Below are 17,051 nucleotides of genomic sequence, written 5' to 3'. Positions count from 1 at the left end.
ATGTCAGAATTTCCTTTTGGGAATCTTTCCTGAACTCCTGAGTTTTCCTTTCCTGTTAGACTTTCAATCTAGGTACATTTAGCAAACACCAATTTTCCCTCATTTTCCTGCTGAAGCCTCCATGTTGGGTGTTTTTTTTTTTTTTTTAAATTTTTAATTTAAATTCCATTTAATTAACATATAGTGTATTATTAGTTTCAGAGGTATAGGGATTCATCAGTTGCATATAATTTCCCGTGCTCATCACCTCATGTACCCTCCCCAATGTCCATCACCCAGTTACCCCATCCCCCCACCCAGCTCTCCTCCAGCAACCCCCAGTTTGTTTCCTCTGATTAAGAGTCTCATATAGTTTGTCTCCCTCTCCGTTTTTTGGCTTATTTATTTTTCCTTCCCTTCTGCTATGTTCATTCTGTTTTGTTTCTTAAATTCCACATGAGTGAAATCATATGGTATTTGTCTTTCTGTGATTGACTTATTTCGCTCAGCATAATACCCTCTAGTGTCCATCCACTTCATTGCAAGTGTCAAGATTTCATCTTTTTGACTGACGCCTCAGTGTTGGACATACACAATACTCCATAAACATTTGTTTAATGGATGAGAAACATTATCTGCGATCCTTAATTTTGACTTCCTAAAGCGTAGGGCATATGCCTATGTCCTTATATTCTTCCTTGTCTTCTAGAGATCGTTAATAAACACTTTCTGTTAGTGTTACCATTAATTCTTCTTTCCCAACCAGTTTTTTTTCCCCCCTAAGGAGTCAGTTATATCTTACACAACAGGACTCCATTCAGCTCTCACGTCAGAGGTGTGACTTACGGATGGACAATGAAGACGATCCGTGATATACATACGGATGTTATATTAAGATATATATTTACATATTACATGGCACATATAATAAATATTAACTGATAAACCAGCATCACAATTATCTAGACAGTTTATAGACATTCTACATATTTAATGTTCATCGCTTCTCGGCCTTTTGGCTAAGATCAAGTCTACATATTTAATGTTCAGGATTTTTTCTCCTATTGAAAGAGAGGCATACAGAAGTACCTCCACTATAACAAAAAATTGTTTTTTGTGTGGAAGTGGGTGTTGCATCATAAAGGCCCAAGGATTGGGGTGACGAGGCTTTGGGGAGTCTTGACTCACCACCCCCACCTCTGGGCACCTACAGATGTGGGCCAGGCAGCTAGCCTTGTGGAGGGAGGGGGGAACAGAGACTGTTCTGAGTCCCCGTGGGCACTTGCACACACATGCCCACAAAATAATTTTAAGAAAAATATATTAGAACAGTGAGTGGGGTCAGTTAACTTTTCGCAGGTTCATCTTTGATCTAACACTAGAGATACCGAACTTCTCTGAGAGGAATGTCTGACATGTATGAAAGGGTTAATTCAAAACATGACCCAAATATTTATTTATCTCTGTTGATATGAGAATCAGTTTATTTATAATTTCCTTCAACTGCGGGCATCTACAAACATGTTCTATCTTAAAAAAAAAATTAGAACAAGCAACTAACAGAAAAAAAATAAAATTGCAGAATTAGAGATCTTAGAGTCATCCAAGACACATGTACTGTTTTAAGAGACGACGGGAGGTGGAATGTTAACAATCTTCATTGTCAGAGAACTCCTAAACTTTGTCTGAATGTCTCATGCATCACTTGAAGTGCATTTCCTCTCATTGAACAGAGGCAGGACAGCTGCCAGCAGCTTCCATCTGCCCTGTCCTCAGTCCTCTCTGCATTACAGAACACCCTTATGAAATGGGAGAAGGCCAATCTGGAACAACAGTAAAAACTCAAAAAACAAAAAACAAAAAAACCGTGTGGGAAATAGTATTTTAAGCTGAACTTTCAATGGGCCTATAGATCGGGTCAGGGGATGGGCCAAAATACTGAAGCACTGTCCCTTGAATAATTCAGATTAATTCTTAAGTAGTATTAATGAGGTCATAAAACACCAGGCTTGGAAATTAAAGATGTTTATGTCTCATCAAAAAGTCTTTGAATGTAACTCTCTGGCATACTGCCAGAAGGGCAGCTCTTTGGGGGGAAAACCCTATGCCAAAGGCCAAGAGGCAGCTGTGTTATTCAGCTCCTGAGAGCTTCCAACTCAACACCACACAAGCTCAATTATGAGCAAATTAAAGGGATCCAGACTGAACATAGTAATTCTGGTAATTTAAATAAATAGAGGAAAGTCTACAATTAGTAGGGAAAGATTGATTTTCTGGAAAACCCAGAAAATGACACGCTAACCCTTTGAATTAGCATAGTTACATCCAATTATTTAAAAATAAATTTCCTTTTTTCATCATTTTAATCATTTCTGATCTGTCTTAAAGGTGGACACATGCATTCCAGCAAAAGTATTCACAAAATATTGAGGCAGAACAGCCTCAAAAAAAAGAAAATCTATAATGGATACATAGGAATTAATGGGATTGAGTAAAATTGTAATCGAAGTGTTTATACCTGCTTTTAGAGCACATAGATAATGCACTGTACATTTCTACCTTTTTTGAGTCGGAGAAAAATTATAGTCATCCAGAAAAAACAAGATTAACTGTTTTGGAAATCTACTACCATAACTCATTATATTAATAACAAACAAATACACATAGTCATTCTGTATAGATCCTTAAAACTCACTTGATAAAATTCAACATCTGATTAAACTGAGTAAATAACTCTTTTAAGAAGCTAGGAATATGGGGCACCGGGTGGCTCAGTGGGTTAAGCCTCTGCCTTTGGCTCAGGTCATGATCCCCAGCTCTGCACCCGGCTCTCTGCTCAGCCTGGAGCCTGCTTCCCTTCCTCTCTCACTGCCTGCCTTTCTGCCTACTTGTGATTTCTGGGTGTCAAATAAATAAATAAAATCTTTATTTAAAAAAAAAGAAAGAATGACAGGAGTCTGGGATGACTCTAAGCTTTAAAAAAAAAAGAAGCGGGAATACAAGGACATTTATGTAGCTTGATAAAAACATTTCTTCTATCAAGAACCATCTGTAAATCATACACTGTTTTAAAATTTTTCTAAGTGGGCAATTTCTGACTCATTAAATCATCTAAAAGGCAAAAAAAAAAAAAAAATCAGTGAAGTTATAGTTAATGCACACACCCCATGGAAACATTCTCGTTTAATCTTTAAATTCATTCTAATGAGCTGTTCATGTGGAAGAGTAAATGTATTTAAGACCCAAAGTGATTTTACAAAAGAAGAAAAATCAGACAAAATTTTTCCTGTAAGTTATCAAAATATAGTGTAATAGCACATTAATAATATAAACAAGGTGACATTGGCATGGAAGAGACAAATGTGTCAATAGACTATGTCTAGAAAGTGACCGTGTATGTAAGGAAACTTAATATTCAATGTTAATGCATTCTGCTTTAATGGGGAAAGGATGTAAATGTCAATAAATGTAAAAGTCGTGACATTTATTGTCATGCATAAACATTTTTCCACCTCACACATCATGGATAAATATATTACAGATTGGTAAATATTAGAAGAAAAAAAGCCTTCAAAGGTACTAGAAGAAAATAATGTGATAAGTATAGAACCCAGAAGTCATGGAGGGAAAGATGGAAATTTTTTTACTATGAGACTAAAATCTTCTTCATAGTAAAGGATATCATAATCAAACTAAGATGACAAATAATGGATTTCAAGAAATTCTTTGCAGTGTACATAACATTCTATTTACAAAAAGATTATCTGAGCGAGAGGGCGCACACAATGTACGCATGCGTGCCTGCACTCAGTTGTCCGGGGAGGGGCAGAGGAAGAGAATCTTCAGACTCCCTACTGAGTGGGAAGCCTGACCTAGGCCGCCTAGATCTCACAATCCATGAGATCATGACCTGAGCCAAAACCAAGAGGTGGATGCTTAACTGACTGAGCTACCCAGGTGACCCCATAACAACATTTAGAATTAAGAAGTGGAAACATTTTTGGCAATCATAAGATGTGAATCATAAGATGATTCATAAGATGAATCATAAGATGTGAAATACATAATCATAAGATGTGAAATACAGCCAATCATAAGATGTGAAATACAAATGGATCCCCTGAGGGTAAAAAACAAAACAAAACAAAGCCAAAACCAAAGAATACCCTAAACTCTCAGTCCCAAATTCAGTCAAAAGGGGAGAAGTAAATTGTAAATCCAGATTCATTCACACAAAACTGTACCACTGTTATAAAACACAACACACGATAGAGACACATGTACACGGAGGGTGCAGCAAATAGACCACTACATTTACACAGCAAACTATTTTTAAATCATGTTTGTAATGTTTCTTTCTTTCTCTCCTTTCTTTCTTTCTTTTTTCTTTCTTCTTCTTTCTTTCTTTCTTCTTTTTCTTTCTTTTTTAAGATTTTATGCATTAATGTGAGAGAGACAGAGAAAGAGTATGAGTAGTGGGGAGGGGCAAAGGGAGAGGGAGAAGCAGACTCCCTGTGGAGCAGGGAGCCTGATGTGGGACTTGATCCAGGACCCTGGGATTATGACCCAGCCAAAGGCAGGCATTTTTTCATGATTATATCTGGGGATGAGAACACTTTTTTCTCACAAGAGCTGTCTATCTTTTGAAACTTAAGTGCAATCAAGCAAATGTTACTCACTCACCTATAAAATAATTTGGACATATAAGCAAGTGAAAATGCTAGCCTAGACTCGCAACAAAATTGAAAACAAAAACAAAGGTACTAATGGGACAGTTAGCCTTCCAAGACTCCTGCAGACTTTGGAAAGGAGAACTATCCAACATAAATGGCTAGATAAACAAAATATTTTAAATTTTGAACCATAGGAAACCACGATTTTTCCAGGCCCCCAAGTAGTCAAAAACATTCCTTTGACATTTGGCCGAAATACCTATCAGATGGATGGATGGATGGATGATTGATTTTTTTTACTTTTTGAAGATTGGATCCTGACCTTGCTATCCTTATAAGCCTAGCCACCACCCTTTTTAGTCAATATAATAATTCCTTAGGTTGGCCCACCACTATTTATAGAAAATACAACACTTAACAGTAATCGTTTCACCTAACCAAACAGGAAAGACACTTCCAAATGTTTACCATCTGGTATCATCTGAGCTTCTGTGCAAAGAAAATCAACGTGTTTATTGAGCTCCCTCAATTGTTTTGGGGACAGGGTTCTGAACGGCTCTAGAATGTTGTCCTCTGCCAGCCTGTTAGCTTTATGCTGGCATTTCCTGGAAGAGACCGAAATTTGGTGGTGTATAAAATGTTTATTGTATCTTGCCACTTCTGCTGTCTGGTACATTTAAGCCACAGCTTTGGCACCTGTGTCCTAAAGAAAACAGCTTGCGACATCTACCCAGTGAGGTAAACTGAGGTAAACTGAACAAACATTACTATTGTTGTTTATGGTAGAAGTCCAATAGAACGCAATGAGTGACTGCCAGCTACACATATTTTGGAAGGGCTATTTCAATATAAAAAAAGAAAACTTCTCAAAAACAAAGTTTCTAGTAACAAAAAATATAAATGGAAATACTGTTTCTGGATACAGCTTAGGTTTTATTTTTACAGATTTGATAATAGTTTTTCTTTCTTCAAATGGGCGCCTTTCCCCCTGCCCCCTGGAGAGATTTTTTGGAATCGTACTGCTGGTCACTTTTTTGTTTTAATTAAACTAGGAAAATAGTAATATAAACTTGCCCCAAATTAAAAGAGATTTTTATGTATTCATTTTCTTCGTAGAGTAATTGGGAAGATGGAACAAAAGATGTTTATCAAGCACTTTATAAAAATCAGTTGCTCCTCAAATTTTTAGTAATAACCTCGGTCAACATCCACATGATTCCTTTGGTTTGTAAAGGTTCACACTGGAGAAAAATCCCCTTTTCTGACCTGTGTTCAGGCTTTCCATCCCCTCTCGCTATAGGTGACCGGAGCAAATGTATCCTAGCGCTCTAGTTAATTTATAGAAACTAGAATCAATTTCTCTTGTTTCATCATGATTGAACATTTTTCTGAACTCCCATAAATGAGTAAGAGATAAGTACTACTTATTAGATTGTTTTGTGGAGCACGTGGTTTTGATTATTCTATATTCTTGTTGCTAACTAGTGAAATATGCAACACGTCTCAAGAGAAAACATTTGTAAAACACGGCCTGTGAGCACCCAGCAGCAATGGATAGTTGCTGAGGCTTTATTTTGCGCTAGCAGCCCTCTCACAGTCCTCTCTCTCCACACCCCTGAGAACACAGAGATGTGCTTGGGTGTCTGAGATGTCTTCTGGGGTCCCACATCCTAGGACCTGGAGGACACCATTTCCAGGGACACTCACTCTGCCCTAGCAGCCAACAGTCACCCAGAAATTCCCCGCAGAGCTCAGGACCTCAATGAGGTTGTTCAGGCATGGACCCAGGGTACCTCGACACCCTCCATCTGGCAACGTCCAGGACCCCTCTCCCCTCCAGTGTTAACAGGATCTGGAGATGGGCATTTAAAGAGAGAGATCTTCCCCACTGCTGCCATCTCTATCCACTGAACATAGAGATGGGAAACCCCGTGGAAGAGGACTCATTTAACCATATTATCTTCCCAGGTCCCGCAGCAGGGACGTACACGAGAACCGCAAAGTCACTGGCAGAAGTGAGCGTGCAAACACGAAGGCCCGTGAGTTACCGATGCTGATGGCATCCCAATCATCCTGAAGGAATGACCCTATTTTTCTGACCTTATATGGACCACCTTATAAAAATGTCATTTACCTCTCTTTTAAAAAGGGGTAATTACAATTAAATGTGTGAATGGAGACAGGAAGATGGGAATACCAGTGTCCCCTCCTCCAGGCTGGAGCTGAGGAAACAAAGGGAGGAAATTCAGGAAGACAGACGGTGGAGGCTGGAGCTCCCACCTGGGCGTCACTCGCCCTCACTTACCAAGGTCCATGCTCTTTGAGGCTTTCAGATTCATTGACTCGGGCTGCCTGGCCGGTGTCACAGATCTGAAATGGATGTGCTGATCTGGAAAATACGCCGCCGAATCTACCCCAGAGCTGTGGAAAGAAGCCATATGCCGTACTTCGATTAAAAATTAAAAAAAGAAAAAAATCTTTTTTTTCTTTTGGTAAAGGAAGCCGTTCCCATTTTGAACCCAGCCCCTCCTCCTCCCCTCTCCAGCTCCCAACCGTGTCTTTTCAACCGATTCTGGAATCTTGGGTGGCTTTTATGAGATGGAGCGACTCTATTTTTCTGTATTTTATCACACTCTACAATTTAAATAAAATATTCTCTGGCTAATATCATGTTTTCCTCTTCACTGGTTTCTGCTAATTGGGATCCTGCTGTACCATATAACTTCAAATGGGGAAGCCAGGCCTGGAAGGAACTGGCATTTCAAAGGAGGTCAGCAGACTCGCAGAGCCTGAAAGCAGGGTTAAGAGATCTCTGAGGGCTAAGCATGTCCTTCTTTTAAGAACAAGTGAAAGCTTGGGTCCTTTAGAGAAGACCATCTTGCGGAAAGACTGCTGGCTGTGGTGGCTTGTTTCTGACTTTATTTAGGCCCATTTCCTAAAACTAATGTCCATACCGAGCAAATAGTCCACTCATTCATAACACGAAAAGGAAAGAACAAAAAAAGCACCAGATGCATTAAATGTCTGTTAGTGGGCTTCCCAGTACTTGCAGTCAATCTCAGAGAATTCTATTTCTGCTAAATATTTTATTTATTTGACTTGAAGATGGAGGGGATTATACAAGGGAATTGCAGACAATGCCTGATTTCTTGGTCTAGAAATAAATCATATTTTTAAATTTCATAAGTCAAATTACAGCTGCTTTCTCCCCTCGTATTCTCATATATTGAGAAAGTTAATATGGGGGCTCATTTCAGCATAACTTTATTCTAGTTTTAAATACAGGAATTTCTGGTAAATCTGAAAGGACTCAGGTTGAGGTTTTCGAACAGTTGGGATTTCACATGGTCAACACTAAAACAACCATTAAAAAAATGAACTACGATGAATGAGAACCCTTTGAAAATGTACAGGGGATCTCCATTTCTTAAGCAAATATACCAAAATAAGTTTCATCTTTTCTTAAAACTCATTAATTCTGCACATTCAATATTGCCTTGCAGTGATATTAAAATTAAAATGCAGCAATCATAACACTGCTGAGTAAATGAATCTCCGTTTCTGTAATATGGTGGGGCTTAAGGAAGTACCCAGGACCGGCAGCCGAGGGCAGAGCTTGGGAGCCCAGATGTCGGAGCCTCGCTGTTTAGTTCTCCATCCTGGCTCTGCCCCTGACTAGCTGTGGGACCCACGCACGTTACTGAACCTCTCTGTGTGTCCATTTCCTGATGCATGAAATGGGTCTAACTCCACTTCTTACTTCATGGGGTTCTTAAGAGACAAAATGAGTTTGTAAAGTAAAATAAAAAGACTTATAAAGTTGGGAATAGATTGTGGCACAGAGTAAATGCCAGTAGATGCATTTAGGAAACAACTAAGCAGGTAAATACATAGACTATCAATTTTTGCTTTTCAAGTCATCTATATAATTTTTTCCAGTCTCTTCTCTTTCTCTTTTTTGTCAGGGTCTCGGTAGACCTGGGACTAAGAACCCTTCCCTCCTTCTATTTATTTAAAAATTTTTTCCTTTCTCTTTAACAAATATTATTCATTTATTTGAAACTGCGATAAGGCTGACACGCAATGTTCTATTAGTTTCAGGTATACAACATAGTGACTCCTACAGGTTTATGTCTTCTGCTATGCTCAGCACGAGTGGAGCTAAGGGTAATGTGCGGCAATGACTGGGAGCCTGGGCTAGAGAGCAATGTGGGACTTGTCCCCACAAGACAGTGTTAGGTTGTATAAAGTTGTAAGAAAGGAAGTTATGGTATATGCTAACAGTAGTGCCTAGAACACAGTGACAGCTCAATAAAAGGGAGCTATTAAATCTCTTCTTTATTTCTGTACATTAGAGAGGTCCTGAGACACTCTTCAGTGAAGAACTTATACATGGTTTCATGAAAATTTCTCAAGAAGTTCAAATCTACTCATTATAAACTTTTTTGGGGGGGTAGTAGGGCTTCCTCCTAGGTATCTGGCTTATATTTTCAATAGCTAAAACCAGTGCCATATATGAAGTATATTAGATGTGGTAGGGAGTGATACAAAGTACACCAATTGTGAGCAAAACTCACAACGGGCCTGGCCTAATAGCAACGCTCCGATTGTTTTGGCCCATTTTAAAGAAGAATTCTGAGAGGCAACTGTGAACACGAGCTTCCCCCTGAGCCTTGATGTTTTGGAAGGACTTGCCTTTAAATGTGTTATTCAACCTTTATTTGCACTTAGTTTCATACCCTTTGATCTCTTGCGATGATGTGGTTTTAGTGTCAGAGGGCCTCCTGGCCTTCATAGAATCTGAGAATTTAAGAGCCAGAAGGCATTAAAGGTCACCTTATCCAACTTTTCATCTTGTAGATAAGACACTGGGGCCCAAAGAGGAGGCTGCTGTTCCAAGGTCACACAGCTGGCCAGTGGCAAAGTGAAGACCAGAGTCTGTGGTTTCTTTATATTGCCTTTCTCAGAGCCACCGAAGCTTTGGCTAAAATGGCGGCCAGCCTGTGGCGCAGGTGCTGGCTGCTGACTCCATGGTCATCAAACATTCCCTTTTTGGGCAGAGTCACCCCCCCTCTGACACTGCTTGTGTTTTAGCTTAGCTTTGTGCTTCAGTGCTACGCACCATGAAACAAAAGGAAAGCAAAGAGTTAACCCAAACAGATGCCCTGTGTTACACTAGTTAGCCACTAGGGAAGTGGTTTAGGACCAACAAGAATATTCCTCATTAAAACTTTGGTTGTACTGCAGTTAAAGAGCTCTGCTCAAGGGAGACTATGGGAACCTACCCAACTGAGGAACACATTGGTTAACCCAAATTACTGTCTTATTTTACCAAACTAGGCATTAATTGACAAATTAAATACAAGAACTCAAGTTTTTTGAGACTCTTGGGAAACAACAATTCCCATCCCCATTTAAAACAGAAAATCTAAGTGGCAATGCCCCTCCATGTTACAGCAGGTAAGGATCTCTCTAAATAGACTATATTTTTTTGGTATAAATGTTTACATATAATGAAGGCTGATCAAAGAATTAAAAACTGCTTTCTAAAAATGAATGTAACAAATGTTCGTGTGTGTGTGTGTGTGTATACACACTATACATACCTGAATATACCCATTAAATTGGTGATAGTGATTTACACATCTGTTGCCATTGCTTTGACCACATGTACATTCTGAAACCTTTAAGAGAAGGGCCCATTTTGCCATGGTACAAAATAAGAGATAAGGCAAGATAAGGCTGATCTTTAAGAGGGAAGTATAATATGAGAAATTATAGGGTTAGAGCCCACACTGTGCGCATTGGCTACATGAACTCATACAGGACATCTAAATAATGAAGTGTAGTATTGAATTAGTGTGAAAATATCTTAGACATGTGAGACTAGAAAGACCCTTTGTAATTTTACACGGCATACTGGATATTTTTGGAGGGAAAGGGTGACACAGTGATTAACTATAAAATCTGACATGTTTTAATTTTGAAGAAAGTTAGCATGTGCTCATGGCTGAGTGGGCCGCCGTGGAGGCTGTGGGAAGCTACAAGATGACAGCAGGCCAAAGACACATTTTAGATAAAGGCCACGTTTTCAGCATGAACAACCAGGGAATCTATCAAACAGAAATGATACTCAATGTCAAATTATGCTGCATAATGAATAAATAAAGGTAGCAGGAAACATATGCCAGTGTCCTGAATGCGGTGACAAATCAGGAATGTGAAAGACATGTAAGACCCAGCCATGAATGTTCAAGGACAACTGTCAGAAATCAAAAGGAAGGAGAAGAAGATTTTGAGAGAGGTAGGGAAAACACACACACACACACACACAAAACACAAAACCCAAAAAACCCTGAAGTCTCAGGTGTCCATCCATGCATAGGCTTTGGCAATTGGCTACTCTGAGTGAGAGTAGATGCAGAAAGGAAGGGAGGGAGGGGAGTGACGGATCCAGTGAGCCCAGAGCGAGTGGAGAGGAAAAAATATGAACACATAGGGAATTCAACATATTCTGTTTCCGATTTGCCTTAAACCCTCCCTGAGATATAACAGTAGGAAATACATTTCTTCTATATTTTTTCATTTAGAAACATATATTCTAAACTTCTGTCCAATAATTGGTGACATAATACTACAAGTAACTTCAGTAAATTCTGATGTCATTTTGGTTCAAGGTAGGGGCATGAAGTTCGACCACATTTGCGTCTCACTTCTCATGCAAGACTTGTTTAGTTGTTTTCTGTCTCACCGGGCTGGCTACATCCCTAAAGCACCACTTTTCCCTTTTAGAGGGCTTTTACTTTTTTTTTTTTAAAGCCAGGCAGCCAGCCTCCCTTGCTCAACCCTCCTGGCTCCCTTCCAACCCTTCCTCCACCCCAAGTTCCACATATCTGACCCACCCCCGCGGCTGCCGCTGGTCACCTAGGCAACGCAACAGCTTGCAGGATGGCGCAGGTCATGAGATCTCAAGGGGAAGACTCTCAAAGCTTTACATTTGCTCCTTCCTTCTCAAAAATGTCTTTGGCTCTGCCCCTTCCTCTCCGGCCATGCTGTTTCTCTCTCCACTCTTGCCAGCCCTCTCCTTTCTTGCCAGTCCTCAGACTGTCCTTATTTATGGCTTTCCCTATCCACAACTGAACTCACTCAAACTGATACTGTCATCACCCTCACCTCCCGCCACGCCCTCTCCCCCCCCACCCCCCCGCCCTGCTGCCCAAAATCTGTGGAGGCACTGAAGAAGCCAAAAAGGCCATTGCTAATTCCTGATAACTCCATCTCTGCAATATCTCTGATGCCCTCTCTCCCCTGAAGAGGTTTCTCATCTGAAAGCTTCTCCCCATCCTCCCCAGCACACATCCTTAGTACCTTTCACCGCTACTGCCCTAGAAAATGTCCAAAGAGTCCCTGGTTTCCAGCAGACATTAACCTTTCTCCATCTCCCTAATGCCTGTTGCACACAACTAAAACCCAGGTCTTATCATGCTCTCTGCTGAAACTCTACCACAGGGTTTGACCATCTAATGAAGGAAGTCTGTATTTATCTTTGCATTCTGCATTCTAGCATCTGACCAGTGAGCCATGATACAAGTTGCCCAAATCGACTTCCTTTCCCAGCTGCCACGCTGTTCCTTCTACCCTTCCCTCTCTCTGAAATTCCCCTCCTTCCTGGGCTTTTCTCATGTCTACCTCCAATTCATACTTTGTGGTTTAGCTGAAACATCACTTTTCCCATAACATTTCCCCTGATTCCTCTATCTGGAAGCATTCTACTCCATCTTGGATGTCCAGAGCATTTTCTCAATACCTCCTGGTAAATACCACTTTGTACCCTGTGTGCTAGTTGTCATTTTTACCCCCTGGCCTACCATCTTCTTGAGAGTTGGGTTTATATCTGATTCATCTTTGTATTATCCCAACACTTTTGCATGTATACACAGGATAACGGTAAATAAATGAATGAATGAAATTATTTTTTTAATGCATTTTGTTATGGCTGACAAACTGCTATTTTTGATTCAGGTTTGAGGCCGGCAATGGAAGTGAATGGACAAAATTAAATATGTCCACATTTTCTTTCAAGAAACCTCTAGAAAACTGATCTAGAACATTAGTGTCATTATCCATCCAGTTGGTGAAATTGTATTTGAGTCAGATAGCTGACTTCAAAAATGTAGGAATCAGGGATAGCTAAATATAGATAGGCTTTCAGCTAATAGAGTTAGCTATACCCTTTTTGTGTTGCTTTATTTTTAGCAGATTGCAATAAAAAAGCATAATAGGAATGACACCAGCATTGCTGCAGGAAAAATGGAAAAATTTCACAGGATTATCCTGGGACATAGAATGGAATAAAATACACAGTTTTTAACTGCCATAATAAATATAGAAAATAGCAAAGGGACAAGTTAATGATTTTTAAAACTCATCAGAAGAACAAAATCTATGAATGCCACTAGTCAGATGGTGTGTATACTTAGTAAATCTCTCTCTCTCATGCTTGTGAGATTCTAAAAATTATTGATTTTTTTTGGTTTCTATTACACAGTGGATATATATTGGGCACTCTTTTCAATACTTTAGATATATGGTGTTGCTTTAATTTTTAGATTCCATTAACTTTCTTGGAACATTTTAAAAATACCTTTAGGGTTTGCCAATTACAAACGAAACAACAATAACAACAACAACAACTAAGCTTTATAGCCTCTCAGTTTTGTTTTATTCCTTCCTATAGAACCTTTTGAGTTCTTGGTTTTTCGACATGATAAAAGAAAGTTCAACCATTTTCTTAAGTTTTATAATACATGATGAATCTTAAATTCCAGGAAGAAAAACATGAACACTCTCAACTATTCATTTTAGCTATCAGAAGTTTTCACTGAAAAGGAATTATAGATGCTATGAGATTTCCATTCTGGAAAGAAATAGAGTTAAAATCAGGCTGCGGGGTTTTCCCAGAAACACCATAATGGGGAACCTTTACGATCTATCGTTTTATCAATACCTGTGGCTGTAATCTTCAAGGCCCAATTCCAGAACGGGATGTGGTGGTGGAGAAGGCGGGACCTCAGGATCTGCCCATCCGTCACTGGGAAGCAACAGCACTAAAAAACAAAGAACCAATGAAGCTGTGGTCAGTGGGGGCGGAACTGTTGATGCCCGGCTTGTTTTCAGTCCATCTCACAGATGTAATTTTCACCAACACATAAACCAACCTGAAATCAATAAGTCCTCCTACAGAACTGATTCAGGATTTGTATGGGAGCCAATGCAGCCCTATATGAGGAATCTGAGCCCACTAATAGGTTTTACACTGGTGGCCTGCCAGCAACCCATGGCAAGTCAGGATCCTGCATCTCGGATATCTTCTCCCACCTACGGAAGGCTGACAGTCGCTCCTGACGTGTGTTCTGCGGAAGATTAACAAAGCCATCTCTTTCATGCCTTCACGATTTTGTAAACAAGACTCTCTCACGAATAGGCTGGATTATGTGGTGATTGTGGCGTCACCTTGGTGACAAAAAGTACTTAAAAAATGATACTTTAGATTTACTCACCATTTCTAGATGGTAGAGGGGTAAAAATACTCTTTTTGCATCTGAGCTACAGTGGAAAGATGGGGGTTTGAGGCCTTGGAAGCAAAAATCTAGGGTCAGACCTGGTTTTCTCACCTACATAATGTGTTCATTTTTTTCAATCTATTCTACTCTGGAAGAAATAGACATGTATCCTGAAACTTACTACGACCAATAAGGAGCGGGCTTGTTGAGATCTTTCGTAGAGCAGACACTGTGCTAAGCATTATGTACATTATGTCATCTAAAGCTTGTCCTTATTACCCGCACTAACGAATGTATGAAAAGCCTGAGAGAGTGGCCTGGGAGAGTCGAGTTCGTGTAGCGAGGCCACCATGTCTCCATCATGGCTCCCACTGCTGTGGGAACTTGGCCCAACTATTAACTTCTCTGAGCCTCAGTTTTTGAAATCTGTAAGGTGGGGTTGAGAATAGCTTCATTAGAGGAATATAAGGAGTATAGAAGACTGTGCATATTCACACAGATTTAGAAATGCAAAGCGCTAATAAGCAACTAAAGATTATCCTTCTATACCGCCTAAACTCTACTGTGTATCTGTTACGGTGAGAGATTTGGTAACACGTGGACCCTATTTGTTCTTGATTGCTGGAACAGGAGAAAAGTGTCTATCCCTATGAGATGCTGCTGGTAACAGAAGCCGCTTGACTTGTCCACACACCAGGTATGATGGTTACTTTTACAGTTAACTTGACTCAGCCCAGGGTACCCAGATAATGAATCATATATTATTCTGGATATTTCCAGGACAGTGCTTTTTGGGAATGCTTAGCATTAAAAACAGTAGACAGAATAGACTGTCCCCCCATAATGTGGGTGAACCTCATCCCATCTGTTGAAGGCCTGAGTAGAACCAAAATGCTGACCCTCCTCTGTAGGAGAGAATTCTTCCTGCCTGCCTCTCTTCAAACTGAGACACTAGGTTCTTCCTGCCCTTGTACTCAAACAGATATATTGACTCTCCCTGGGTCTCGAGTCAGCGTTCAGGGTGGGACTGCTCCGTTGGCTCTGGTTGGTCTCTAGCTTTTCTCATTCATCTCGCAGACGTTGGGACTTGCCTGGCTCCATCCTCACGTGAGCCAATTCCTTACAATAAGTCTCATTATATTATATGAGTTATTACATCTTATTATGTATATGTCATATATGTTATATATTTTATATTATACACTGTAATATATATTATTATATGATGTACAATATAATGTCTATTATACTTTAAATACATATGACTACAAATACATCCCATTGGTTGTTCTATAGAGAACCCTGCTCAAAGCTCTGCCCCAGGGACTAGTAGAAAATGGAGGTAATTCTGGCAGTGCTGATACATCTCTGGGTTGGAGGCTGGAAGCAGGAGATCTGAGAGGCAGGGTGACCAAGGTACAGAAGCACGGCAAGCAAAGGCAATCGATACTGTCCTCCTGCACTGCCTCCCACCCAAGTAATCTGGTGATTTGGTAATATAGCAGCAGTCAGGCAGCCAGAGAAAAAGAACAGAAAAATACACCATAAACTAGAGAAAAGGCACATACTGGGACAACATTCCCACTGGCTGCCATCTCTCTACCCGCAACTTCTTAGCCCGTCTTTCACACTGGTGATGTAGCTGTGATCATGTAACTTGGCCTCCCAGAAACATTTCAGGTGCACACAATAGCTTAGAGCATAAAGGTCTCTGCCTCGGCAGGCAACGTCAGCTCCTTATCACCCTTAGCTACCCAGGACTACTTACTGTTGCCCAACCACCAGCCTGGGCTTTCCTGCCTCAGTGTGTTTGCTTACGTAACCGCAAAATCCACTCGCATCCATCAAAGTCCCACCCTTCTCTCAAGATCCACCTCAATATTTTTAGGGCCGTGGCAGAAGAGTACCAGCGCTCACTCTGTGTTCCTCCTTTCTTTCTGCACACACAGACCCAATTTCTCAGCCTTCTTTGGGCCTATATTTGTTCTTGCCAATAGTAGGTGAGTTGCTCTGGACATTGACAACCCCAGTGTCAGTGGTTAAGAAAGGGTACATTCTCTCCACCTGTCCCATCACCCAGCGGCAAGCAGGAGTGGAGGAGTCTCTAGAAAATGGCCCAGAAGGACAGAAGGAGCCCAGGTCCCTTCATCACTGCATGGAGCACAGTGCCCATCCCCCTTCTACCACGCCTCATTGGCTACGATTAAGATAAGAAGAATACTTTTGCTGTCTTTATCCACTGACATTTGGGGTTTATCCATTACTGTTATGGAAAATTATTCCATTTATAACATTTCTCACATGCTGCTTCTGCAATGAGCTATTGATCTATCATCTATGTATCTAGACCTATTTCTTACTGGACTACAGAGAAACTCCTCCTTGCCCTCCCTCTCCTTTCCCTCCTCCTCCTCAGATTCTTCAAGTTTGATTACAATTGTTACCTCTACATTTTTTTAGGGAGAGAGAAAGAGAGAGAGAGAAATTGCACTGGGGGGTAGGGCAGAGGGAGAGGGAGACAAGCAGACTCCTTGCTGAGCAGGGAGCCTGACATGGCTCGATCCCAGGACCCCAAGATCACAACCTGACCTGAAATCAAGAGTCAGGTGCTTAAGTGACTGAGCCACCCAGGTGCCTCAGTTACCTTTAATTTTTATTTCATCCACATGAACAACCTACATATTTTTTAAGTATCTATAGGTACAGAGGCAAATATCTTCTTTGTTGATTCTTTGTTCCTGGTACATTTTTAAACAATGGTATAAGGAATAGTTTTTCTCATGGTCCAAACATCTCTATTAACCCTCTATCAGTGCGAAAATGTGGAACTCCTTTC

General features: G+C 40.4%; 1 protein-coding gene across 5 annotated transcripts in view; it reads right to left on the bottom strand.

The window, feature by feature from the left end:
- The window catches only part of PARD3B (par-3 family cell polarity regulator beta), a 1,059,813-nt gene that overhangs the window by 404,430 nt on the left and 638,332 nt on the right, over positions 1–17,051 (bottom strand). For all 5 annotated transcript variants that reach the window (XM_047720837.1, XM_047720838.1, XM_047720840.1 and 2 more), the window contains 2 exons: positions 13,660–13,759; positions 6,958–7,073 (listed from right to left, as the gene is read on the bottom strand). In XM_047720837.1, the coding sequence (XP_047576793.1) occupies positions 6,958–7,073; positions 13,660–13,759 (216 nt within the window). The remainder of the gene's footprint in view (positions 1–6,957; positions 7,074–13,659; positions 13,760–17,051) is intronic.

The sequence above is a fragment of the Lutra lutra genome, chromosome 3 (assembly GCF_902655055.1).
Source record: "Lutra lutra chromosome 3, mLutLut1.2, whole genome shotgun sequence".
NCBI lineage: Eukaryota > Metazoa > Chordata > Mammalia > Carnivora > Mustelidae > Lutra > Lutra lutra.
Note: the sequence above shows the minus strand (reverse complement) of the source record. Positions and strands in the feature narration are given on the sequence as shown.